The sequence below is a fragment of the Equus przewalskii genome, chromosome 29, assembly GCF_037783145.1.
Source record: "Equus przewalskii isolate Varuska chromosome 29, EquPr2, whole genome shotgun sequence".
Classification (NCBI taxonomy): Eukaryota; Metazoa; Chordata; class Mammalia; order Perissodactyla; family Equidae; genus Equus; species Equus przewalskii.
The window spans coordinates 42,773,176-42,801,117 of NC_091859.1; the positions used below are offsets into that span (position 1 = coordinate 42,773,176).

Below are 27,942 nucleotides of genomic sequence, written 5' to 3' on the forward strand. Positions count from 1 at the left end.
CCTTTGACTAATTGTTGCTGGGCAGGCACCTTTGAGCATCTCCCATGTGCCAGGCCTGGGCTGGGTCCTGGTGAGACAGGCTTCTCCTTGAACTTGAGGTGGGGGTAGGGCAGAGTGTCAAGAAAACGGATACTTACAATAGGATTTTGAGGGAGATGCCATCTCCACTCAGAAGCTGGTGACACTTCCCAAGGGGGAGCCTGCCCTCCATCTCGAGCTGTCCCTTCCTGCCGGTTGCCCTGACAGAGCCTGGTCACACCCTTCTCCTGCTTCTAAGCAAGACACAACTTGGCCAGGGAAGCAGGAACCCTGGTCCTTCCTCAGGGAAGCCCTCTGCTGCTGCCCTGCAGGCTGAGGGTGCCTCCTCTGTGCCCTGCAGCCTTCGGCACCTGCCCTCGCTATTGCACCTTTCTCCGGAGCTGTAACCTCCTCAGGTCAGGGTCAGCACCTGTCCTAGCATCACCCAGCACATGGCCTGCACTGAGCACCTGTCAGTGCATGTTGGTGAATGAACCCATGAGTGAATGCATAAACAAATGAAGCTGAATCCTACCAGGGGAAGGAAGAGGGTTAATCTACAATGGACAGGCTGACGTTGGACGAGAGGAGGAGGCCCAGAGAAGAGATGGATGACGGCATCCTTTAGCGTGGCAGCGACAAGTGATTAGTAACTGGTGCTGCTTACTGTGCACCTACTGTGTGCTGACACGATACAGGTAGAGGGGCATCAAGAGTGAGTGTTGGGGACCCTCACCTCCAGCGGACACCCACAGGGCTATGGGATCCGACACTTGGGCCAAGAGCCCTTGAGTCTAGGGCCCTCTGGGCTTCTTGCTGCTGCAGTCGCCCTGTGGGGGTGAGTCGAGCAAGCCTGGGTCTTGGGACTGTGGGTGGAGCACAGACTGCACCAAACTGGCTGCTGTCTTCAGGAGGCCTGGCAGGTGGAGGGAAGCCTGGAGCTCCCAGGTTGCAGGACCCCAGAAAGGCATCCTGCCTGGGAGTGAGCAGGACCTCGGACAGGCATCTGGGAGACAACTCAACCCAGCACCCTCTTTCGAGCCCCTCTCTGTACCCAGGCCTGAAGAGGGGGCCACTCCTGCACCTCCCTGTTCCCTGAGCCAATAAGTTCTCTTTCTCTAGCCAGCTTGAAGCTTTGAGTTGTAACTCAAAGGTTCTTGACTGATACCTGCAGCTGGGATTTGCACCTGGGTGTGTGGTACCATCTCTCTTCAGTTAAGCAGGATCCTGAGCAAAAGACAAGGGAACTCAGAAGGGATCCCATGGCCAGAGGCTCAGGTGGGAAAGGCAGGTCTGGGGGAGCCAGCACTTCAGAGCCCAGTGGGGGTGAAGCAGGAGGCTGAAGGCTGCAGAGGGAGCCTCTAGATAGAAAAGAGGTGTTAGGGATGCCAGGATGAGCCGAAAGGGGATGCAAAGCACAGGCTGGGCTCCTTCAAGCTGCCAGACCCCCCACCTTACCCAGTTCTCACTCAGCTCTTGCCTGGTACCCAGCACAAGGCTGGGGGACAGCAGTGACTGAGACCCCAGCCTGCCCTCTAGGAGCTCACAGTCTCATGGGGAACTGGACTTGCGATCAGGAGTGAAGTGGGACCATCAACACAGGGTGATGGGTGTGGATGGGTGAAACTAGGGATGTGGGAGCCCAGAGGGAACCCCAGCCAGCCTGGAACCCTGCTTGGCGGAGCTCCTGGGGGATGACTGCCCCCTGGACAGCTCCCCACCGAACCTGCCCAAATAAGTAGCTCATCATAGTCCCTGAAAATGGTGCTCTCCCTCCAGAGTCCCAGCCTTCCGGGGGCAGACCCTGAGAATCATCCCAGGCTGCTGTTTCCTGCCCCCTCTTCCATCCACCAGCCCCAGATAATTAGAGCAACAGCTTCATACCCCCGTGCCCTCGGTGGAGCCCCTCATTTGACCCTCAAGCCCATGAGTTGGGTATTATTTATACCTGGTCCACAGTCCAAGGCTCAAGTGAGGTCTCCAGCTGCCGCTGATTGGCCACGTGCCAGTCCTCCATGTGGTACAGATCAGGGAGCTCCTGTTTGCCCCAGCACAGGCGCTCCCCCATGCAGACTCCATCACCTGGCCATTAGACCCTGCCTTGAGGCACACCCCTCCAACCTGCCCACCTTTGCTGTCAGAACAAATGCGGCTCCCCAGCAGGTGACAAAGCTCAGGCCAGGCTTCTGCCACACTCTGGCTGTGCTCAGGCCCTCATCGCTGGCCCGCACAGCCAGACAGCCTCTGCTGGTCCAGAAGCAGGAACCAGCGTGTCTGGTCACCCAGTGTCATCTGTGCGGTCCTCAGGGCAGGGACTGGGTTTTGTTACTGTGTTAGGAACTGACACACACTTCTTTACAAAGCGAGTAGATGCGCCTCTTTCATTTGGTCTTCACATCAACACCATAAGCTAGGATATTTTTTTTTCCTGAGGAAGATTCACTCTCAGCTAATATCTGTGCCAGTCTTTCTCTGTTTTGAATGTGGATCACTGCCGCAGCATAGCCACCAAGGAGTCATGTAGGTCCGCGCCTGGAACCGAACTTGGGCCGCCGCCAAAGTGGAGCGCCTAACTTAACCATTAGGCCAGGGGCCTCTCCTCCGTTTACAAACAAAGAGCTAGGAACAGAACCATGACCCCTGCCACACTAACTGCCCCAATGCCGAACCTGCAGGGACATGTACAGTGAGTCCTAACGACCCCCCAACCCTAAGCTGCGCGCTCACCGCAGGCCCGCGCCGAACCCCGGGCATGCGCGAGCTCACTGCGCCGCCTTCCTCCTCCTGTGTCCTCCGACTACAACCCCCAGAATGCACCGGGCGCGGCGACTTTGCGCCGCTCTTTCAAACCGGCCAATCCGCAGCCACGCCGGGCCCCCCGCGCCCCGTTTAAATCCGGGGCGGAGACGCGGCCGCCCGGGTGTCGTGGCCACTCGGGGTGAGGGTCTCACCGTGGGTCCGGGCTTGGGCTCCCCTTCGAGGGTGAGGAGGGCTGGGGCGGGCCACCCTCCTCGCGGGGGGTCCAGGGCGGGAGGGCTGCGCGCAGCTCAGACTGGGCCTGGGCTCTGGCTGGAGGCCGAGGGGAGCCCGGCGCTGCGCCCGGGCTGCAGTGAGGACGGGGCCGCCCGGGGGGAAACCAAAGCCCCCCGCAGCCCACCCGAGAGCTGGGAATTTTGTTGTCCGGGGCGTTCAGGCCTCACTCGGACCGGCGCCCCTTGGGGCTGCGTCGCGGAGGGTCTCGGGCCACCTCTTGGGTGGCCTCTGCCGCCCTCCTGCTCCCCGACGCGGCCGCGCTGCTCGCTTCGCTGTGGGGGGCGAGCCGGGTCTGGGCGCTGACACCTGCTCACTTCTGGCCTCGTCCTCCCTGCAGTGACTCCCTGACAGCTCTCGCCATGGAAGGAGGGGATGGCAGCGACGAGCCTGCCGCCAGCCAGGCCGGAGAGGCGAAAGGGGACGTTCCCGTGAAGGATGGTACGTCCTTGTTTGTGCGGCGCTTTGTTCAGGGAGCTCCGTGGAGATGAAGCTGGATGTAATGCTTCAGCGAGAGCTTACTCGTGTGTTTATTCATGGCCCCTGTCTTCAAGGAGTTTGCATCCCTCTAACGTCTTTGTTTTTCGGTTTCCTCCATCCCCCTTTGCCCCCAGTTTTAAGGTCCATCCAGCAGGGATTCTGACCGGCTTTGTTTACTGCAGCATCCCCTGTGTGGAGCACACTACTTGGCACTTCGTAGGCACTCAGATATTTGTGGAGTTGAATTTTATGCTTGCTTGCTTTCTTTGTTGCTGGTTCCTGTTTGCTAAGACTTGTTTAGGATCCTTGCGACCATGTCAGTGAGTGAGCCTGGCCTGTAACTTGCCTGTCTGGTTCCGGTGTTGAGGCGAGAGTACAGCCTCACAAAATGAGCTAACGGCCGTGCCCTCTTTTCTTTTGAAGTGCGTTGATATCCTTTTGTCCTTTGTTCCTCACAACACCCACACCAGGCAGATAGCCTGGGTCTCCGAATAGCCTTAACACTTCCATTCTGCAGAAGCCATCCTGGAGACTTTGGCAGTCGTCATTGCTTCTTCATCGTATCTAGGAAGGTATTTGCTGCCCCCCTCTCCTCCTTCCTGTTGCATCCTCCCTTTCAAATATCACCCCATTGCTGCTTCTTGAGGACTTTTTCCCTTCTGTCACCCTCCCTGAGTAGGCTTACTTTCTGCCTGTCCATTAGTTCATGCCCATCATTGATATACAAATACCTTCTGTAATTTCACTCGTCCCCAGATCCTCTGCTCCCTCTCCATTGCTCTGTGCTTCATTCAGAGGCAGACTTCAAGAGCTTTCTCTGTTTGTTTTGCTGTTTTGCACATCCCTCAACCCCTACCAACACCTTCTGCCCTCACCACTCCACTCAAGCTGCTTTCATCAGCCACTGACGACATCTGTGTTGCGAAATCTACTGTCATTTTTCTGTCCTCTTTTAATCAACCTCTCAGTAACATTCGACCTTCTCTGCTTCTGGAAACTTCTCTTCCTTGGCTTCTGAGGCATCTTGGTTTTCCTTCGGCCTCCTTGGCTGGTGTATCTCCATCTCTTTGCAGGCTCCTCTTTCTCTACCATCTTCTGGAGCTCATCTTCCCCAGGACCTGGTCTGGGGTCTCTTTGCACTTACACCCTAGGGGCTCTCAGGCATTCCCATGGCTTTCAACCCCATCTGCTTTCTGCTGGTGCCCACATTTTGTCTTGAGCTCAGTCTCTCCTCTGAGCTCTGGACTTGTGTATTCACCTGTCTGTTTGGCATCTTCACATGAATGTCTTGACCTCAAACTCAGCTTGTTCCCCCGCCACCACATACTTAGCCTGCTCGTTGTCTTTCTCATGTAACTAAATGACCCCTCCGTTCACCCAGCTGTCCAAGTTGTGAAGCTGCCACATTCATTCAGTCATCAATTACTGTCATTTCTGCTTTCAGAAGATGTTTTGGAACCATCTACCTCCTTCCAACTCCACCCGAATGCCACCACCTTGGTCTTAGCCACATTAACTCACTTCCACCTACTTGTATATTTTGCACTTTAGCCAGTGTATACCTTTGTAATTTCAATAGATATTGCCTGCTTCCTTTCTGATACACTCTACACAGCAACCAGGGTCATCTTTTAAAAACACAAGTTAAGGGGCCGGCCTGGTGGCATAGTGGTTAAGTTTGTGCACTCCACTTTGGTGGCCTGGGGTTTGGATCCTGGGCACTGACCTACACACTGCTCATCAAGCCATGCTGTGGCAGCATCCCACATAAAAAAAACTAGAAGGACTTACAACTAGGATGTATAACTATGTACTGGGGCTTTGGGGAGAAAAAAAAAAAGAGGAAGATTGGCAACAAATGTTAGCTCAGGGCCAATCTTCCTCACCAAGAAGCATACCTTAAAAAATAATAATAATAAAATAAAAGATTTAAAAGCACAAGTTAGATCATAACACTCTTCTGCTTAAAACCCTTCAATAGCTTCCTGTGGCATTTGCATAAACCCCTCTGGGATCTGACACTACCTGCATTTCCACCTCCAGCTATTCCAGCCTTTGGCCAGTTTCTTGGACACTTTGTGATTTCCTCAGAGGTGTCCCCACCTCCACGTTGGCCGCTTACCACACTGCCCTTCACTCAGTGTTCCCACTAGACAGTGCACTCCCCACGGAGCACCGTTTACCCCCTGTCGGCCTGGCACCTCGTGCAGGGCGTGGCAGTCACATGTTTGCAGAATGGACAAGTCAGCCAGCCCACGGTCACTCGGAGCCAGTCACAGAGCCTGGAGTGGAAGGCTTTTTCCGTGACTCCTGATCCAGGATTCCTTTTTCCACACCAGACAGTTGGACATTTCTAGAAGTGCCCTATAAAACTGACTTCCTCAGTTCAGACATGTAAGAAGTGAAATCTGTCTCCTTCTCCTCTTTGTCCCTGAGCCACCCATTTGCCTCCTCCCGAGGCCATCGATGTCATCGTCTTTTAGGTGTTCTTCCAGACTGACTTTGTGCACGTGCAAGCCCATTGTGTACAATGTCGCTCGGTTTCCCTCTTTTTATATGGTGTATAGAACCCTGTCCTGCATCTCTTTTTTGTGCCTGACTAGTCTTGATGATCTTTGTTTATCAACATATGAAGAGTGTTACCATTCTTTTTTGCGCCTAAATAGTGTTTCTGTGGTGTTGTCCTGTAATTTATCTCGTCTGCTCTGGGTAGACATTTAGGTTGTGTCTAGTGTCTTGCTGTCACAGATGCTGCTGCATTAAATAACATCGTGGGTGTCTGTAGGATTCCTTCGCAGGAGTAGACTTGCTTGTTAAAGGGAACGTGCCTTACTTTGGTAGGCACTGCCGGTAGAGCGTAGTAACGTCCGCCTCCCCAGCGGCGTGTGGATTTGCTCTTTTCCTCACAGCCTTGCCTACAGTTTATCAGACTTTTTGAGTTTTGACAATCTAATAGCTAAAAAATGGAATCTCAAGGTAGGTTTATTTTTCATTACTTGTATTTTTGTGTGAGGCTGAACTTCCTGTCATATATTTAAGAACATTTCATTTCATGTTCCGTTCCCATCCTTTGTGCATTCTTCCATTATGTTGTCCTCTTAGCAGTTCGTAGGCGCTGTTCATGCATCGGCCTTGGTGACGTGAGCTGCACGTATTCTTTATTACTTTTAACTTTGCTCATGGTGATTTTTTCTTTTTTTTGGTGTGTGGGTGGGTGTGAGGAAAATTGGCCCTGAGCTACCATCTGTGCCAGTCTTCCTCTATTTTGTGTGTAGGATGCCACCACAGCAGGGCTTGATGGGCAGTGTGCAGGTCCACGCCTGGGATCCGAACCTGCGAATCCCGAGCCACAGAGGTGTTGCCCGTGAACTTAACCACTACGTCACTCGGCCAGCCCCTTGCTTCTGGTGGTTTTTGCCTTGCAGAGATTTAAAACATTTTTATGGGGGCCAGCCCAGTGGCTCAGCAGTTAAGTGCACACGTTCCGCTTCGGCAGCCCAGGGTTCGCTGGTTTGGATCCCGGGTGTGGACATGGCACCGCCTGGCAAGCCATGCTGTGGTAGGTGTCCCACATATAAAGTAGAGGAAGGTGGGCACGGATGTTAGCTCAGGGCCAGTCTTCCTTAGCAAAAAGAGGAGGATGGGCAACAGATGTTAGTTCATGGCTAATCTTCCTCAAAAAAGAAAAAAACAAACATTTTTATGTATTAGACTATCAGTCTTTTATGTTATGGCTTCCACTTTGGTGTCTCAGACCTCTGCGTTCCAGGTTATAAAATAATTTTTTTTTTTTTTTTTTTGTGAGGGGAGATTGGCCATGAGCTAACATCTGTTGCTAATCTCCCTCTTTTTTTTTTTCTCTCCCCAAAGCCCCAGTACATAGTTGTCCATCCTAGTTGTAAGTCCTTCTAGTTCTTCTATGTGGGATGCCACCACAGCATGGCTTGATGAGCAGTGTGTAGGTCTGCACCTAGGATCTGAACCAGAGATCCCTGGGCCACCAAAGCAGAACACGAGAACTTAACCCCTTGGCCATAGGGCCGGCTCCTAAAATTATTTCCCCATGGTTTCTTCTTGTTCCTTTAGGGTTTCATTTTTTTCAGTTAAGTCTTTGACTTATTTGGAATTTGTCCTGGTATGGTGTGAGGTATGGCTCAAACTTCATATATTTTTTTCCCCAAAGGGGTCTCTCTATTTATCTCAATTATTCGTTTTTTCCTTTTATTTGACATGTTACTTTTATGATATACTAAGTTTTCTTTGTATCCATCTGTGTATGTCTTGTTAGGTTTGTTCATAGGTAGTTTGTATTTTTTGCTGCTACTGTAAGTAAGATATTTTCTTCCATAGTATTTTCAAACTGTTCTGTGTAGATATGAAAGCTGTTGATTGCTGTGTAGTAATTTTGTCCTCAGCCATCTGCTTTTATTCTTTTACTGTTTGTAATAGTTTTCATTTGATTTCCCTGTGTCTGTAATCATAGCATGTATGCACTGTGGTCATTTTACCTCGGCATTCTTTCCTTTGTCTAATTGTGTTGGTGATGCGTCCAGAACAATGTTAAGAATTGTGGTGACAGTAGACGTCATTACCATGTGCTGGGCTTGGATGGAATTTCTTCTTTAGTTCTCCATCAAGCCTGATGCTGGCTTGTGGCCTGATTTACATGCAGATGGTAGACCTTGGTGCTGTTCTTCAGTATTTCTCTGTTTTGTTTTTCTCCTGGGTTCAAGATAGAATTGTTCTTCCCTGCCGGTTGGAGTTGGGCTTGGCTCAGGTGGCTGGAAAGGCCAATGAAATGGAAATGTTGTGATATGTGTCACTTCGGGATCTGTAAGAACCAGTGTGGAATTTGCTCTTTCTCCTTTCTTCTGCCATGAAGACCAGCAGTGTTGCCCATGGTGGAAGCCCCATCACCCTGGATTCTGGGGTGAGGCGGATGTGAAACAGGGCCCCAGCCTGTTCTCAGCAGACGTCGAGTTCGAGTGGAAATACTGCTTTGTTGTTAGAAGCCACTTGTGATTTGGGGGTTGTTTGTTACTTCAGCATGTTAGCCTATCCCAACTGATAAAATATATTTTCTCGTGGCTTTAGGAGGAATGCTTCCGATGGTGTCCCATTAAATGTCATTTTGGCTTTTGGGTTGAGATGGATACTTCCTTAAATGATAAAATATGTCTGTTACTTTTTATGAAGAGCTTTTAAAGTCAGCAGTCTATGTTGCATTTTATCATCTGCCTTTTCAGTGTCTGTGGGGACAATCCCACGGCTTTCCCTGTAGGTCTAGTAATATATTGATTATGTTACTAGATAGCATAAAATTAAACCATCCTGAAGTCCTGGATGAACTTCACCTGGTCATGACAGATGACGATTCTTTTCATGTGTTGCTGGGTTTTGTTTGCTGGTATTCCTACTTAGGAGTTTTGTGTTAATTGAGACTGATCTGTAGCTTGCTTTGTTTAGCAAACTTGATAGGCTTTTGGTATGGTTATGCTTACTTGATGAGTAAGTTGGAAGGTTTCTTTTTTTCTGTCCTTTGGAGCAATATAGATAGTTTTGGAATGATTTATTCCTTAAAGATTTGGTAGAATTATCCTATGAAACTATCTGGGACTTGTGCTTTTTTGGGGAAGAATAACTCTAAATTTGTTCAGTTGTTTTATAATTGGACTATTAAGATTTTTTCTCTCGGAGTCAGTTTTATAAATAAATGAATTTAAATAAATAGGGGCTGGCCCCAGGGCTGAGTGGTTAAGTTCCTGCGCTCTGCTTCGGTGGCCCAGGGTTTCGCCAGTTCGGATCCTTGGTGTGGACATGGCACTGCTCATTAGGCCATGCTGAGGTGGCATTCCACATGCCACAGCTAGAAGGACCCACAACTAAAATATACAGCTGTGTACCCGGGGGCTTTGGGGAGAAAAAGGAAAGAAAAAAAAATTCTTTAAATAAATACAAGAAATAAATTCTATATTCATTTCAGCCAAGTTCTTAGGTTTATGTGCATGGAGTTAAGCAAACTAGCTTATGAATTTTTTAATTTCCTTTATCTCTGATTATTTCTCTTTCATTTGTGCTTTCTACCTTCTCCTTGATTAGGTAATTAGGACTAATTAGAATATTAGTATATAGTCATGCATCACTTAATGACAGGGACTCATTCTGAGAAATGCGTTGTTAGGCGATTTTGTCATCATGCAAACATCATAGAGCGCACTTACACAAACCTAGATGGTACAGCCTACTCACACCTAGGCTACATGGTACTAATCTCCTGGGACCACCGTCGTGTATATGGTCTGTCATTGATTGAAAAGTAATGTGGATGTCACAACTAGAAGGACCCACAACTAAAATATACAACTATGTACTGGGGGGATTTGGGGAGAAAAAGCAGAAAGAAAAAAAAAGAAGAAAGAAGATTGGGAACAGTTGTTAGCTCAGGTGCCAATCTTAAAAAAAAAGGAAAATGAAAAGTAATGTGGCACATGACTGTATTTTCGAATTTTATATTTTTGATAAGTATGCAACATTGTTTATTAGGATCAATCAAATAAGATATGATTTGTGAAAGTGCTGTATGAACTTTGCAGTATTGAAATGTCAGTTGAGTGCATTTTGGTAAACATTTGCTAAGTGTCCAGGCCCTTGGTTGGCCACTGGGGCATTTGGGAGAGTGTTAGACATTTGCTATCTTGGAGGAGCTTATAGTCTAGTTGGGGCCCGCAGAAGGATCAAGGGACATGTACAGAATAGTGAGGCCAGTACAGTGATAGAGGTCAGGTCTAGGTGCTGCGGGAGCCCTAGGGAGGGGTGGGAGTGGAGTGGGGTGAGGGAGCTAGAAGAGGGAGCAGTTTCCCAGCAAAGGGACCCATTAACCTGGAGCCTGGGGTCTGTTGGAGGGAGTCAGACTTGTAAACAGACAGGGCTGGTGAAGGTACTATGGTAGAAATGTGCACAGGGGTACAGAGTGCAGTTTTAGCTGGGGGTCCAGGATGGACTCCAAGAAGAGATAGCAGTCAGCAAATGTATATGGAGTCCCTACTGTGCCTGTGAATAATATTGAATTTGCTTTTGAAAGAGGAATAGGTGTTTTGTAGTTTGTAAGCAGGGAATTTAATTCTAGGGAAGCTGAGGCGAGTGATCTTTTGAAAATATTCAATACCTGAAAATGACTTACCTAGTCTTGAAAAGCTAGTTAAATGACTCTGAATGCATTTTAGAGTATATCTTAAAAATAAGGACTTAGGCTTTTGGGGCAGCTTAGCAAACAGAATGGCTGATGCTATTTTAAAAAGAAATGGAAAAAAATAATCTAGGTTCCCCTATGAAAATGTGACTATTAAAATAATGATATCTTACACTTTGGGGAGTGAAATTTTGTAATAGTTTTGATTGCTATAGAGACTGGTAATGTTTCCTCTTTATCAGGCCCAGCCCTAAAATAACAGTGGGCTTTTTTCTCCCCAGACATTCTTCTTTTGGCTGATGAAAAATTTGACTTCGATCTTTCACTGTCTTCTTCAAGGTAAACACATGGGTTTTCTTCCCTTGCCTTGGGCATAACCACGGTCAGTGAAGTCTTTCATTTAAATGCCAGTGTTAATAATCTTTTTCTTTTAAAATAGTGCAAATGAAGACGACGAAGTCTTTTTTGGACCTGTTGGGCATAAAGAAAGATGTATTGCTGCCAGCTTAGACTTAAATAATCAAATTCCCGAAGAGCCTCTTCTGCCAGCGTCTGAAAGCCACTTCACTTGGAGTCCTCTCACTGGGGAGAAATTTGTGGAAGTTTATAAAGAAGCTCACTTACTGGCCTTGCAGATAGAAAGCAACAGCAAAAACAAGGTGGCCCCAGCTGCCAAACCTGAAGACCCTTGGAGCCAGGGTGTGGAAAGATTCATACAGGAATCAAAATTAAAAATAAAGCTCTTTGAGAAGGGAAATGAAATGAAGAAAAGCCCCAAGTCACTTAAAAGGGAGACATACTACCTGTCAGACAGCCCCTTGAGGGGACCGCCCCCCTCGGGCACCCAGCCCCCCTTGGGCGTGGCCCTGCACAGTGCTCCTGCCCAGGCCAGCCTCGCCCCAAGGCAGGGCCCACCACACTCTTCTCATTCTCCTTTGCCAGTGGAACCAAGTACCGCTCATCCTCCAAACCAGGCAGTGACTCAGAAAAAGGCCATCAGCAGATTGGTGCCACCCCGAACTTTGTCTCTTAGAGGGAAAAACGTTCACTTGGCCACGGAGAAGGTAGACATCACCACATAACAGAACATTTGTCTGGGGAGCTAGACGCTCCCTTGCTTCTTAGGCCTCTCGGTTTATGCCCTGTGATGGGCCTTTATTTGAGTTTCCATTGTATGGGGAGAAACTTGGAAATGCAGCTGCTCTGAGAGCTCAGAAGCGTAGGACTGAGAAGTCCTTGAAGAGCAATAACCACGCGGGAGCTGGGTTTGGGGTGGATGTGGGCGGGGCTGCCTTCCTACTCTGATGACTTAAAAACACTTCCTCTTAAATTCCGTTGAAATTTTCCCTTTTTGTTTTGTTATAACACGGGACGTTCCATCCATTAGGGATTTCATTTGCATTAATAAGCAACTTCTTCTAAAAATTCCCCTCGAATTTTAGCATCTAGTCATCCTCCTTAACTGTGACTTAGTTTAGATTGCTTTCCTCCCAGGCATTAAGTGAATGAGCTGTCCTGGGAAGTGGCGGTGGACAGGTATGCCTTTGAGGTGTGGTCATCCAACCCTGGGAAGCTCAGGGTCCTAGAGGCTTGTGGGGGCAGGCACTCGGGTAGGAGAAGGTGATGTCAGATGATGGCTGCTTCCAGGTTTTCCTGATCTGGCTCTGTGCTCAGGGGAGGGGAGGCAGCAGAGAGGCCCTGGAGGTTGGAGGTTGGAGCTCCTACTATCAGAACCCAGAATTGAGCTGAGCTGAAAGTGCATCTGTCACACAGAGAGAACCCTGGACCAAGGAGGCACGCTGGCCGTCACTTCCCCTAATTAGCTGGGTTTGTTTTAACCATACAAACTCCTTTTTCTGGAGACCATTCGGATGTAAATTTCCAAGTGATGTGTCTAGAATGAGAGGAACATGGGTCTTGTGTGTAACACATGGACTCAGGGCAGGGACTTGTGTGTAACACGTAGACTCAGGCAGAGGTGTGTGTGTGTAATATGTGGACTCAGGGCAGAAGTTGTATAATTTTGGCTATTCTGGGTCCTTTTGTTTTCTGGGTACTGGGGAGTGATCTGGTGCCAGAGAGCTGAGCTTTTGGTCAGTGCAGTGTTAGCTATACAGCTAGGCTGCATTTTGAGCTCACTTGGGAACCCCCCACCACATCCCACCTTGTGGGAAAACTCATTCACTTCTGGAATGACTCGCTGGCACACCCTCACACGTGTGAGGTCCCCTCTAGAAACGACTAGACCACTTGATTGTGCTGTTTAGAAATGTGCTCTCAAGACAGCTGCTAGGACGGCTGTAGTATGAAGAGAAACAAACAATGAAAGTTAGGATATGGAGAAATTGGAACCCTCCTGCACTGCTGATGGGCATGTGAAATAATGCAGCCACTGTGGAAAGCAGTTTGGCAGTTTCTGGAAAAGTTAAACATAGAATTACCATGTGACCCAGCAATTCCACACTTTGGTCTTTTCCTAAGAGAATTGAAAACATGTGTCCACACAAAAACCTGTGCACCAATGTCCATAGCGGCATTATTCTAATAACCAAAAAGCAGGAACAACCCAGATATCCATCAACTGATGAATGGATAAAATGTCTATCCGTACCACAAAATATTTTTGGCAACAAGGAAATTCATTACTGATACATGCTAAACATGGATGACCCTAGAAACACTATGCTCAGTGAAAGAACCCAGAAACAGAAGGTTTCGTACTGTATGACCCCATTTATACGAAGTGACCCTAATGAGAAAATTATGTCATAGAGACAGAGAATAGGTTAGCGGTGGACTGGACTGGGAGGTTGAGGGAATGGAGGGTGACTGTTAATGGCTGTGAGTTTCTTTTAGGGGCAAGAAAAATGTTCTGAAATTAGATTGTGATGATGGTCGCACAACATAACATACAAAACCACTGTGGTGTACACTTTAAAATGGTGAATTTTTTGTGATGTCAGGTATATCTCAATTTGAAAAATGATGTAAAGGAAAGAGTTACCTTCATCTTTATGACTTTATGAACTTCTCTTTCCTCTCATTGAACTCTCTGTGGATTAGTTCCGTGAATGCCCTTGTACCTAAATGTCTGGAATTTATTCTTTGTTTGACTCTGACGGCCAAAGAAAAATGGCTTTCAGTACTAGACAAAGAAGAGTGATTGCAACTGAGCAGCCTCTCCAGTAGAGGGAACGACCATTTAATGAGTGATTCCTTTCTGTGCAGCATTTTGAAATTTGTGTAACTAGAAGCAGTTTCCTCATTATCCTTACGTAAGAGTCCTGACTGAGGAATAGCTTTAGAGGCTCTCGCTCCTGTAATCATCTGTCTTGATCCTTTTTACCCTGTCTTTAATGAGGAAGCAGACTCCATCATCACTTTTGTCTGGTGATTTGGTAGAGGAAGTGAGCCGCTGTGTTCCCTTCGGTCTCGTTGCTGAACGAGGAGCATTTTTAGCGTTGGGAGGATAGATGGTGCCTGCAGTTGCGTTAAGTTGAAGCCTTCGTGTGTCTGTACATTCTTAAAAACCAGACAGTTCTCACATTTAAATTTAAAATCTTTCAGCTTACGAAAGAGATACCAGCTAATCCCTGCAGTATGAAAACCCTAAATGAAAAGGAATCCCACAGGGACGTGCGCCCTGACAAGCCCAGCACTGCCCAGGATGTCACCAGCCTGCCAGCCAATGGAAGCTACTTGGTCCAAGGCAAGCGATCGCTCCCTGTTCCAAGCAAGGTGGGTTGGCTGGGGCCGCAGGGGGGCTGTGGCTTATGAGTGAAGGGAAATAAGGTGGCAGCTTTGTATGCATGGGATGTGTCTTTTGATAAAAATCAGGGTTAGGAAAGTTGAAAATATGATCCCATGAGAAGCGGCTTGTCGAGATGCAAAGAACGGGCCTGGCGTGTGCTGCCGGCTGGCTTCTGGCCTCTGCCACTGGGAGCTGTGTGAGTTGCAAAGAGTCAACTTCTCTGAGCATGAGTTTGTCTGTGATGGCAGAGATGCTCTCTGCTCCCCTCACAGGGTCCTTGAGCAGATGAGATGGGACGTCAGCGCATTAAACACTGCAGCTCCTCACAGGCAGAGAGGCTACCGCCCACATCTCTGCCATTTATTTTCCCGAATTGGTGGTCAAACTGGGCTGTGTATACTTCTTGAAATTGCCAAAATCTGGGCCCTGCAGCTACTGACTCAGCAGGCCTGGGTTGGGGCCCCAAAATCTGCATTGCAGCAAGCTCCCCAGGTGTTTCTCATGCAGGACTTTGAAGATTACACTTTGAGAAGTACTGCTCAACCTTTTTCTTCTTTAAATTCAAGATGATAATTATTAAAAACTGCTTTAAAACTCTTTTGCAGAAATAAGTAATGGGTACATAATGAAATCTTTGATGACTCTGGTTTTTAACGTTTTGTTCCAGTTGGGGCTGAAGAAAACCCTGTTAAAACCACCTGGTTGTGCTGGCAGTCTTGCAAGAAAGTCCTCGTCGTCGGGCAGTGTTTCGTGCGTGACGTCCAGTGCGTGTGCTTCTCCAGCAGCAGGCAAAGGTAAGGCCGGCCAGCATCTGTGGGCTCAGACCACACCTAGCCAGCTGAGGCCTTGAATGCTGTCCATTCCTCTGAGACTTTTCACAGAACCACTTAGGGTCAGCAGAAGCTTCTGGAAGGCTTGCTGTGTCTGGGCGGGGGGAGACTGCGGACCCCTCAAGGTGCTTCCGCTGCTCTGAGGAGAGGCATGCTAAGATAGGCGTTTTTAGTTTAGGGTGGCCACAGGAGGCGAACGCTCCAAGTGCCTTGCGGACACAGACAGGCACTGAGACCAGCTGCAGCGGAGATGTAATCAGGCACAGGTTTTTAGATGGGGCTGTTGGAGATGACTTAGGGCATATGACCCTTGTGACTCCTGCACGTTTGTTTAAATCCACATGCCCAAACCCTTTTAAATCCAGGCTACCTTTTAATCTTACCAAGCCAAGGATGCCATCTGGTGGTAAAGAGAAGAAGCCTTCATAGGCTGGAGGGAGAGGCGTTGTTTCCTGCTCTTAAGGACCAAGCCCTCTTCACATTCTCTTTGCTCTGTAGACTGCCTGCAGTCCAGGCAGCGTGCTGTGGGTTGTGTTCGCTAAATGTGAGAAGTGTGAACTCTGGAGTCAGCCTGATCTGACTGGGAATCCTGACTGCCACCTGGCGATTAAGAGAACTTAGGTTGTTTCCATATCTTTACAAACCGAGGGGACCGTGCCACCCTTGCAGTGTGCTTGTAGGCGCTGGAAGAACTGTGCTAAGTGCCAGTCACGTCTCTGGCGCATGGCACGTGTTTGGTGAAAGGAAGGAAGTTCCTTTACGTTAGGTGTTGTGAGTGTGCTTTGCTGTGTTAGTTCATGGCATCAGCACTGTTTTCGTTTGTGATTTCTACATTCCTACCTCTGGGAAAGGTTGAGACAGATTGCATGGGGCTTCTGGTATGTGTATATTCCTCTCTCGTCCATAGCAGAATCACTGGGGTTGGATATGATAGTGTGTGGGGAGGAACACTGTAAGACTGTTAGGCACTGAAGAATATGAGCTGTGGCATTAGGCATTCTCTTAGTTTTCTTTAAGAATCTTTTACCAGATTGACTTACGTATAGGGTATATTGGCAGCTGAGTATTTTCACCCTAGTTTATCTGCTACTCTGTTTTAAGTAGCACTCATGATCGATATGACCCAACCTCCCTGTAATTTAAGGGAACCAACCAGTAATGATTGTGTCTTCTCTCCCTGTCCCCTTCTCACCTCCCTGACTGAACAGGTGGGGCAGGACTAGACTCTCCTCTCCTGTCCTCTCAGCACGGGTAGACTTCTGCTGCTGACGTCGGCAGTGAAGCTCGGAGAGCTTGGGTTCATGTGTACTTATGTGCATCTTTGTCACTGTGTCCGAATTAGCTCCTTAGAACACACCCAGCTAACCCTGAGGGACCTGGGGTGTCCTGGATGTGAGGTGTTGCCTGGTGGACACAGAGAATATTGTTCCTATGTCATAGATTTTTCTTACGTGGAAATCATCATGATGGAAATAATTTTTCTTCACTTGAAAACATTTTAACGTAGATCTGCTAAGGATAGTATATCTTGGAGGCGTTTGTTAAATAACTTCATAATTTAAAAATAACATAAGCTTGAGTGATAACCAGATTTTGTGTGTCTCCTCTTTCAGCTAAATCAAGTGAACTTCCAAGTATTTCTGCAGATAGTTCCCGGCCTCTGTCACACACCAACCAGTTAGGCAGAACGGGACCTGCCGTGTCACGGCCATCTCTGCAGCCTGGCCCTGCCGGTGTGTCCTGCAGGCAAAGCAAGTGGGCTGAGGTTGCTGAGTTGACAGCTCTTGCCCAACCCCAGACTCCAGAGCAGGGAGGCCCAAGGCCAACCTCTCATTCCAGTCTGTCACAGTCTTCTCAACGGAATACAACTGGGAGTACAAGAGGACGAGATTCCTTTCTGAATTCCAAGACAGTGGTTATGCCTACTCCTACAAATCAATTTAAAATTCCTAAGTTTTCTACTGGTAAGTAATGGATAAATTTTAGTGTGTTTTTAAAATATTGAAGAAATTATATTTAAAGTTAAAAAAATTATTAGCTTTGGTAATGGTGATTTCTTCACTTTCTTTTTTCTTAAAGCACTTTAAATGTCTTCTGGCTCATGTTGTTTTGGAGGAGAAGTCAGTGGTTTTCTTATCCTACATTCACTCCCCTCCGTATAACATATCATTTGTTCTCTGGCTGCTCTTCAGTTTTCTCTTATTTTCAGCATTTTGATGTAGCTTTCTTCGTGTTTATCTTGCTTGGGAGTCCTTGAGCTTTTTTGATCTGTGGGTTAATATTTTTAATCAAATCTGGGAAAAATGTGGCCATTATTTATTCAAATATTTTTTCTTGCTTCCTCTCATTTCCTGGGACTCTAATTACATGTGTTATAGGGCATTAAAGCTCTGTTCTGTTTTTTTCCAGCCTCTTGTCTTCTGCTTTAGTTTGGATAGTTTCTGCTGTCATGTCTTCAAGTTCACGTATCTTTTCTTCTGCAGTATGTCTAATCTGCTGTTAAGCCCATCTAGTTAATTTTTCATTTCTGACATTGTAATGTCCCCATTTTTGTCCTTGTGCTGTTTATGTTTTCCTTTAAATTCTTGAACATACTTATAATGATTGTTTTAAAGTCTGTTTCTTCTTCTAATTCCATCTTCCCTGTCATTTTAGGGTCTGTTTCTCTTGACTAATTTTTTCCTGGTTATGGTCACATTTTCCTATTTCTTCACATGTTTAATTTTTTATTGCCCTCTAGACTTTGTAAATTTTTTTTTTTCTGAGGAAGATTAGCCCTGAGCTAGCATCTGCTGCCAGTCCTCCTCTTTTTGCTGAGGAAGACTGACCTTGAGCTAACATCTGAGCTCATCTTCCTCTACTTTCTACATGGGACGCCTGCCACAGCATGGCTTGCCAAGCAGTGCCATGTCCACACCCAGGATCTGAACCAGTGAACCCCAGGCCCCCAAAGTGGAACGTGTACACTTAACCACTGCGCCACCGGGCCAGCCCCAGGACATTGTAAATTTTACATTTTTGAACGTCTGGATTTGGTGTCTTTGAGAAGCTGAATTTTGCTTTGGCAGGCAGTTAAGTTTGCCAGTCAACTTGATCCTTTTGAGGCTTCTTTTTAAGCTTTGATGGGCGGGTCCTGAATAGCCTTTACTCTTGGGACACTCCAGCCCTGTCATTCACATGTGGCCTTTCCAAGTCCCTACTAGTGTGCCATGTGTTCACAAGGTCTCCACTCTGGCTGGTGGGACGTGAGTGTTTCCCAGCCCTTGTGAGCAATGGCGGTTTTCCCAGCAGTTGTTCTTGTCTTGGCCTTTCAGCATCCCGCCCTGCATGTGTGCTGCTGCTTACTGTGCAGTGGACACAGGGTCCCTGTCAGACTGCTAGAGCTCCTTCTCTCTGTAGCTCCCTCCTCCCTAGTACTCTGCCCCTCAAATTCCACCTTCCACAGCCTCCCGGGACCCTGGTCACTGTCTCCTCAAATCAGTGAGACTGCCCAGCTCCCCTTGGGCTCTTGCCACCTGCCCCAGCATTCTGACAGGGCCACCAGGCAGAGAGCCCAGCATGGTGTCTGGCAGGTAGTGGGTGGGTGTTTGGTCACAGTTAATTAGTCTAATAAATTTGTAAACACAGAAAATTGTGCAAAGCTGATTTAAGGGAGAGGGTAGCTCTGGCCTCCTCCCTCAAGTTGATGGTTTCTAGGTGGCTTGAATATTTTGAGGTTAGCAGCATTGCCAGCCAGTACAGTTGGCCTTTAATGCCAGAAAACCTCATTCTGAGTTACTGCTCATGTAAAGATGAGCCATTTTATTGAGTGTCTTCCAGCACTAGGCACTCTTTTAGGTGCAGGGACTGTAATGATAAGACAGATTCTACTCTCATGGAATTTACATTTCAATAGTAAAAGATAAGAAATGTTATCAAATGAGTATACTTTGAGATCATAACTATAATGAAACGAATGAAGGATGATGATATATGAATAAAGAGGTTGATGTCATAGTGACTGGTGTGTGTAGGGGAAGAGTTTAGGTAGAGGGGTCCTTACACCTAAGATGGTCAGTGAAGGGCTCCCCTCAGGAGGTGACATGGAGTTGAGGTCTGAACCTTGGGAAGAAAGGAGGCAGCCATTAGAAAAGCCAGAAGGAGAACATTCCAGGCAGGAAATGGCAAGTGCAAATGTACTGAGGCAGAAAGATGCTTGACAAATTCTGGAAATGGCACAAAGGTAGGAATGTAGTTATTGTAGTTAGGATGAGATTCTGACATAAGCCCAAAGTAACATTGATTTTAATCAAGACAGATGTTTACTTCCCTCTCACGTAAAGTCTGGGTAGACATTCCAGAGCTGGTATGGCGTCTTCCATCTTTTTTCGCCATGATTAGCTTCTTTCCCTCATGGTCTGGTATGGCTGCACCAGCTCCTGCCCTCATACCTACCTGCAGGAAAGATGGAATAGGTGAAGAAGAACAAATCTCTACCTTTCAAGGAGACTTACTGAAAGTCGTGCAAGCCACTTCCATTTATGTCATTACTCAGGACTTAGGTGACCACACTTACCCACAAGGGATGCCAAGACATGCTTTTTAATCTTATACCCAGCTAAAATTTCTTAGTAAGACAAAGAGGAGAGTGGATAGTAGAAAAAAACTCGCAACCTCAGTTAGTGAACGAGAGGAAGAATAACAAGAGATGAAGACAGGCCAGGTCGTGTTGTGTCTTGTGACTGTAGAATGGCTCTCCCTGTGATCTCAGCGCAGGAGGAAGTACTTAAGAAGGTTTTAAGCAGGGAAGAACAGGTCCTAGTGGGCAAGGGTGGCAGCAGAGAGAACCACATGGAAGCCTCACCGGGATCTGGACAAGAGATTCTGGTGGTGGTGGAGAAGGTGAGGACGGGCTCCAACCCGGGAGGCATTCTGGCAGCCTAGGGTGGGATGTGGCTGCGTGGCGGGGGCTCAAGAGCAGCCCTGAGGTTTTGGCGGGGGCCCCTGGGTGCTCCCCCTCGTAGTGATGGGAGGCCTGGCGGGAGCACAGCTCCCGGGCAGAGTGCTGTGGTCCAGTCTGGACCTGCTGAGTCCGAGGTGCCTCCGGTGCTGCAGTGGGCGGTGCTGAGCAGACAGGGCGTGTATGAGTTTGGACTTCAGAGGAGAAGTCATGCTTGGAGATAAAATGTGGGTTTCCACGGTTGTCTTCCCACAGATGGCAGCTGTCCCCCTGCTGTCGAGCTGTGTGGAGCCGCAGGACTTCTCTCTGCTGCCCAGACTGTGCCTGATGGCTCCTCCGGCTCTAACGTTTGCATTCTCGCTTTAGCAACTAGTCCTTGTTTCTTTGCAACATTAGGGACAGGGCCTTTCCTCATTCATCCTGGGCCCCACTGTTCCATAGCTCAGTGCTGGTGAGGCTACGGGAGTGAGCACAGCACTCAGAACACACAGCTCTGCAATTGTGTGGCGTCTCGCTTGCTCTGTGACTCAGAGCACTTATAACCATAAGTTATAACCATAAGTGTGACCCCAGCTGTCATCACAGAGACATGGGGACAATGAATAGAGCCCTGCAGGGGAGCTTTCGTGTACAACTTTCTGAAAATATTGCAGAGACAAGTACTGTCATTTATTGTGACTCTGTGTGCTGCCTGGGGGCCACACAAAGCATGGAGACCCAGAATGACTTGACTTGTCTCTACAGTAGTAGAAGCTCCGTAGATGGAACCCCACCTTCAACACTTCGGGAGGAAGTAATTTCCAGCGTAGGATCCTGACCCTGGACTAGCCATTGGTCAATTGTGAGGGTAAAATAAAGATATTTTAATAATGTAAAATTTCATAAAAATAGTTGCCCTCCCATGCATCCTTTGGGAGCTCCGGAAGAGTGCTCCAACAAGATGAAGGAGAAAACAATAAAGAGGGGGATACATGATTCCTGAAAGAGGGAACCTGTCACGGGGGGTGAGAGGGGCTCCTGGGGTGAGGGTAGAGGCCAGCACAGTCTCAGAGAGGGCTCCATGAAACCTGTGGGCTCAGGGCCCCGAGCTGGGTAACTGCGTGGAAGATACTCCCAAAGACAGAGGTTGTGGAACATGTAGTCACAGGGACCCCTTTGACCCCCACACCCACCATAAGAAACAAACAAAAAAATGGAGGCAGTTATTAAGATCTCAAGGTCGGGGCAGGGTGGGAGCCCCGGAAAGGAGATATACCATTTGGCTCAGCTGTGCATGTTTGCAGTCCACTGTCAACACCGACGGCCAGGTGAACCGTATCGGGCGGTGGCTGGGGCTGAGGGAGCTAGGTTCTTGTGACGTCTAATGTTTTTGAGAAATGAAGAAGTAGCTGCAAATGTAATTTAGAATCATGAAGGGAAATACACAAGAAACAGCAAGTTGGAAGTAGGGCGGGTGTGGCAGGAGACTGCTGTTTGTCTCTCAAGATTTTTACCTTTTTTTTTTTTTGGTGGATGAGTCACTTTGATAAGGTCAGTTTTGAACAGAATAAGAGATGGGAAGTGGAGATAAGCATGTGGCAACAGCTCCTTTGAGGAGGTTTCGCTTTGAAGAGGTGCAGAGACATGGGACAGTAGTGGGGAGGGAGGAAAGGGCAAGGGCAGGGGCGGGTTTGTTCACAATGGGAAGGGTCCAGAGAGCGGTTGCCTGCAGGAGCAGTGTCCGGGATCATGCCTGGCTGCCTCAGAGCATCTGCTGCAAAGGGGTCTCAGAGCACCAGCCCCACCTTCTCCCTGGGGCCTGGGGTAGGGGCTCTGGGGACAGCTCTCTGTCTATGGCTTCCAAGAGATAGCAAGATGTTGCCTGGGCGTCCTGGCACCTGTGGCTTTGGGGGCCCCAGAGTGAGTTTGTGGATTGGTTCCCATGGAGCCAGTGTTGTAAGGGAACTAACTGTGGGACTGCAATCTGGGGCCTGCACTGGGCCGTGCTCAGCCCTCCCAGCCTGCTTGTCATCACCTTGTGATCAGATGAGATCATACACGTGGAAATGCTTGTCCACCGCAAGACTGCATGTAATTAATGTAGCATCTTATGATTATCTTAGTGATGTCCTTGTTCAGGAAAATGAAAGCATTGGTGGGCTTTGTGGGGCTCTCTTGGGAACCTGACCACATTAGTCTTGCTTCTGTGGGCGAGTGTCTAGCAAATTCAGGTGTCCCACAGGTAGATGTGACTTGGTTATGCTGAGCACTGCCTTCTCTTCGGTACCCTTAAAGTCATGCTCCGTTCCTGTCTGGGGATAAGTAGCCATTGGTTGCCTGCTAAAGCCCTGCCTGGGGTGGGTCCCCTGGAGAAAGGACGTGTCCCCTCACACTCCTGGGCCCGGCAAGTTTTCCCTGTGGACTTGTCCGACCTTTGTCTCCTGTCTGTGCTATCTTCACTGCAACTTGGGAGAATGGAGACATTTAGAGGAGAATTGCCCGTTTGGTGAAGAGCCCCAAACAATGGACTTCTCACTTGCTCCATGTTTGACTGCACACTTACTCTCTCATCTCAGGTGAACCCCCAGGCAGTGCAACACCAAAGTTCTCTCGGGCGCAGAGGCCACAGTCCTGCACGTCAGTGGGGAGGTAATGAGTCGATCTGCTTCCTTCCTTTTAATGTTACTATGAAAACTAACTAACACATCTGCTAACTTCTTAAAGGGCCTTCTCAAGTGTGTGATGGCCACGTGGGTCTGCCCTTAGCCCCAGTCTCTTGCAGCACCACTTTTTTTTTTTTAATATCCATTGCAGTTTACCATAGCCACAGACTTGCCTCCTGTGGTGTAGACGCTGATCCTCAGCCCTGAGCCGGGGCATTTCTCTAGCCAGGCCACACAGCAGGAATGCCTTCACAGCAGTTGCAAGTGCCCAGCCCACCCCCAAAGTTCTGATTTGGTTGGTCTGGGGTGGAGCCAGCATCTGTAGGGTCTAAAAGGCGACTCTGTGCCTGGGTAAAGACCCCTGGCGTGGTGCAGTTATTCAGACTAGAGTTTGAATCCCAGATCTACCACTTCCTGGTCTTGTTCCTGACCTTGTTTTCTCATCTGTCCGGGGGGGTGGTACCAAACACAGCACAGCAGATCCTGCAGACAGTAAAGAAACACACACGCGTGAGGCCTAGGCTGGGGCTGGAGTTGCTCACACAAATGGCAGCCTCCTCCCCTTAACTGTCCTCCTGCTGCCACCGTTTACTGCCACCTGCCGAGGTCAGAGGGCTGCTTCATCCACACATGTGGCCCTTTCTGATGGCCAGGTCCCAGCCCCGCTCTCTGAGGACTCTGTCACAGTGGAGGGACCCTGCCCACTGCTACTCAGTCCTGTGCATAGCAACTGGGGGTGAAGGTGGAAGTGAGGACACTCAGACCCATGGGAGCAGTGTTTCCAGGGCTGGGTCCTGGTGTGTGGCCAGCGTGGGAGCCCTGCTTTGAACCTTGCAGGGATAGGATGGGCAAGACAAGCCCTGGGCTCAGGCTCCGGAGCAGGGGCCCTAATCCTGGCTCTGCCCTGGACCAGCCTGGGCCGTGTGTGGCTCTTTCCACGACTCTGGGCTTTCCTTTACTTGTATGTGAACTGACGAGGCGCTTCACGGGGTTGACCAGTGCTTTCCCTTACAGCCTTAGCCATACTGGATTCCTTCCCTTCCACGCACAGTGGGTCAGAGAAAACCCCCAGCCAGACAGCCACTCACCACCTTGCTTTAGCTCTCTGTGCCCCGGCTTTCTCACCTGTATGTGAGGAAATAGCTCCTACCTCCCAGGGTGGCTTCGAGGATTACATTTGTTTATATTTTTATTTATTTTCACTGGAGTTTGTTCTGGAGCTGCCAGTGCTCAGCAATAAAGGACGCAGGGTAGTGATTCCAGAACTTTGCAGAGTGGCAGCTGGACTGTATAGCACCCCTCCCTTCTGCCTGTGCTCCTGGAGTGATGCTATTTTTCACTTAAAGTTTGTTTTCAGACTCTTTCTGAAGAGCATAAAAGGCTGTCCTTGTCGGATGACAGAACTGATAGGTGATCCCCAGACCTCCTGTGGGCTCCACATTGATAGGATGTCCTGACATGTTTGTAACCATTGGCTTTGCTCAGCCTCTCTTCTTTATCAACAACAACAACAATAAAACAAACTGACAGTTGTGCAAGATTCTGGGCAGTCGAAGCCATGGGTGTTTTTGCCAGGGCTGGAAGGAGAGATGCATGCGAAACAAGCACCAGGGGCCCTGACTTACTCTTTGCATTCACATTTGACTCAGGCAGCCTTCAACCTGGGGATGAATGAACACACAGTGACACCTCCTTGTCCACTCCCTTGCCCAGCCAGACCCCGCTGTGGGTCTGGACTTCGTTATGGAAACATTTATCCCATCAAAAGGTGACTTAGATCTCTTCTGAACCTCCCATGAAGTATGCTTTCGTGGTCCCTCCCGGAAAGTGCAGGAACGTTTGATTGGAACCTGTGAGGCCAGGGGAAGCCTTGCCCATTGAGGAACGGAAGCCCATGTCAGGGTTTCCCTGGGGGATTGGCAGCAGCTCTGAGTCCCTGCCCTCACTGCAGCCCCTCCTTGTCTGAGAACAGAGCTCCAACAGGTTTTGCTGGCTTGAATCTTTTATGTTGAAACCGTAGGACTTTCCACTGCATTAACAGATTGACTGAATCCTTAGATTCCTTTAAGGTCATCTCTGTTAAGGACTCCAATTTGTCTCTCCAGGGTGACTGTCCATAGCACTCCTGCGAGACGCTCCTCAGGGCCAGCCTCACAAAGCCTTTTAAGCAGTGCGAGGACCCCCGTGAGGACAAGACGCATGTCAGCATTGCCCACACCTGTTGGCTGTCGACTCTCTGGACTCCCATTGGTGACCCCTAAAACCGTGCCCAGGCCCCTGGCTTCTCCCCTGTGCATGTCTGCTCGGCAGCTTTCTTCTGAGCCCCGGAAAAAGTCTGCAGTGAGGTAAGAGATAAAGGTTGCAGTTAGTGTGTCTCACGTTCATGAACCCTCAAGCGCTCCCTGTGTTGGAAAGGCTGCCTCGTCTGGCACTTAGAGTCACTTGTCAGGACCCAGCCGGGCTGGTTTCTCACCCCTTCTCAGCGACAGAGACAGGAGCCTGACCCCCCGCGCTGTTGTGGATTCTCTGAAAGGAAGAGAAGGCACTGGCTTTCTCATTCGTCATATTTATTATCATCTACTGTCGTATCCTGGGTTTGGGCTGGAGGGCTGGGCAAGCGAGGGAAAAAGCCTGAACCTGAGTATAGTTGTGTGCCGCGTGACGACGTCTTGGTCGCTGACGGGCCGTGGATACGACGGTGGTCCCGTAGGATGAGTACCACAGAGCCTAGGTGTGGATGGGCTGTACCATCCGGGTTTGTGGGAGCACAGTCTGTGGTGTTCACACGATGAGGAAATCGCCTCACGATGCGTTTCTCAGGACGTGTCCCCGTCATTAAGCAACACGTGGCTGTACACTGGATGGATGAGGGCTCTCGCTGGGAGGAGCCCTCTGGGTGGAGCTGCACAGGAAGGTGCGTTCGCGTCGGCACTCCGAGATCTAGTGCTGCCCTTGCGGCTGGGCCCTGAGGAGAGTGCTGCAGCCTGCGCTCCAGGGTCCCTGTCAGGGCTGCTGACGCTCAGGCTTCCTGAGACGCAGGCTCTGGGTTCGCTGCAGTGCCCGCTCTCTCCCGTCTCCCACTCTCTGTCACTTCACTCCAGCCACACTGTCCCTTCGCCCTACCTCCGACAGGTCTGTCCTTGCTGTCCTGTCCCTGGTCCTGGTGGAGCTGTCCCCTCCCCATAACTGAAGTTCACGTTCAGGGGCCGAACTCAGTGGCCTTTCTGGGAAACCCCGCTCTGTACTCAGTCCCTGTGTTCTGTTTCCTGCTTTGTTTTCTCAGAGTGTCTCTCTCCTTCTCGCTACCTGAACAAGGTATGTATTTGTTTACTTGACTGTCGTCTGATGCTCCGTCAGCACAGAAGCTCCCTAACAGCTGGGGCATTCTCTGCCAGACTTGTCACCATGTCCTCAGAGTTGAGAACGAGCTCCTGGCATGTAGTGGTGCTCAGGAAGTATTTATGAGAGGAGTCACCTATGTGGACTCTGCTGTTGGTCACTAGCTTCCCTGTGAGGCAGGTTTAACGGGCGAAGCGAAGACAGCGGGCTTTTGGTTTTCTCACTGGGCCGCAGCCGAGCTTTGGGAGAGGCTGGGGGATTCTGGGAATGCAAGGACCTTACGCTGACCCCTGTTTTCCACTTCAATTCCAATTCCACTTCTGGTCTGATGCTTCTGAGCCAGGCAGCTTCTGAGGCTCCAGGCAATAGGGCGAGTGAGGCCTGGACTCTGGGGTTCCTGTGGAGTGGACAGGGGGCTCCCCTGCCCATGGATGAGGCCAGCATTAGGAGCCCCTAAAGCTACGGATTCTGCAAAGAGTAGCCCACATATCTGTGGATCCTGGGTCGTGGGTGGGAAGGTTATGACGGCCTCATCTTTCCAACCCCAAGAGGCTGCTACAGACTCTGGTGGACAGGCAGCGTCCTCTTCCGTCCACGAGGCTGTGAGATACAGGCCAGCAGGGAGCAGGGGACTTCTCTGCCTGCATTGCCCGATGCAGAGGCCGCTAGCCACGTGTAGCTGTTTAAATTCTAGTTAATTAAGATTAAATAAGATTCAAAATTCAGAATTGAATTTTTGAACCTCACTTGCACTAGCCACATTTCAAGTGCTCGGTAGCTACATGTGGCCCAGTGGCTACCGTACTGGACGGCACAGATACTGAACATTGCTGCCTTATCCACTGGGGACGGCTTCTGCTCCTTGGAGAGGACAGCATTCTGCTTCCCATCACTTGTGACACTGCCACTACTTGGGGGTGTCCAGTAACTGACCTGAGTCCCAGTGGGCTGACTTTCCCCTGTCTGTGCCCCTTAGCCCCAAATGGTAGTGGGGAGAAGTCAGAAATAAACAAGATCGCAGTGAGAAGACAGACGTGAACAGAGAGGGAAGGTTAAAGGTGTTCTCAGGAAATGTGGCCAGCAACTCTCTGACAGTGAATTTGAAAACCTGATGAAATGATTTCCAAAAAATACGTTATCTAAATTAACCCAGGGAAAAGGGGAAGTGTGAATTAAGCCGTGGTTGGAGCTTAGAAAGGTGATTAAAGATTGAATCTGGCTCAGATGAGGTCACAGCTGAGTGGTATGTAACCTTTAAAAATCTAATTTTTAAAGTTAACTGTTTCAGGCTATAGATAAATGAGGGTGGAAAGTTCTATAATTCATTTTAATAGCTAAACCTATAGCTAATGGTAACACCTAAAAAAGGCAAACTGGAGACTGGGTTCACTTATGTATATAGATATTAAAAAAAAAAAAAAAACAGGGGCCGGCTGGTGGCGCAGCAGTTAAGTTCACACGTTCTGCTTCGGTGGCCCGGGGTTCGCCAGTTGGGATCCTAGGTGCAGACATGGCACCGCTTGGCAAGCCATGCTGTGGTAGGCATCCCACATATAAAGTAGAGGAAGATGGGCACAGATGTTAGCTCAGGGCCAGTCTTCCTCAGGAAAAAGAGGAGGATTGGCAGCAGATGTTAGCTCAGGGCTGATCTTCCTCAAAAAAAAATCCCAGGGGCTAAGGGGCACAGACAGGGCAAAGTCAGCCCACTGGGACTCAGGTCAGTT

The 27,942-nt window shown here is 49.0% G+C and overlaps 1 protein-coding gene across 2 annotated transcripts in view; it reads left to right on the forward strand.

Annotated features, from left to right (window-relative positions):
- The first annotated feature begins 2,771 nt into the window (after positions 1 to 2,771).
- GTSE1 (G2 and S-phase expressed 1) overlaps positions 2,772 to 27,942 on the forward strand; it is a 29,184-nt gene continuing 4,013 nt past the window's right edge. Inside the window, exons 1-9 of one of the 2 annotated variants that reach the window (XM_008534043.2) lie at positions 2,772 to 2,956; positions 3,389 to 3,489; positions 10,999 to 11,056; positions 11,157 to 11,781; positions 14,285 to 14,455; positions 15,136 to 15,262; positions 16,912 to 17,262; positions 22,793 to 22,865; positions 24,985 to 25,224. In XM_008534043.2, coding sequence (XP_008532265.1) covers positions 3,411 to 3,489; positions 10,999 to 11,056; positions 11,157 to 11,781; positions 14,285 to 14,455; positions 15,136 to 15,262; positions 16,912 to 17,262; positions 22,793 to 22,865; positions 24,985 to 25,224 — 1,724 coding nt within the window. In that variant the 5' untranslated portion in view covers positions 2,772 to 2,956; positions 3,389 to 3,410. Of the gene's footprint in view, positions 3,001 to 3,388; positions 3,490 to 10,998; positions 11,057 to 11,156; positions 11,782 to 14,284; positions 14,456 to 15,135; positions 15,263 to 16,911; positions 17,263 to 22,792; positions 22,866 to 24,984; positions 25,225 to 27,942 lie in introns of both variants that reach the window. The other variant, XM_008534042.2, reaches the window with a different exon arrangement.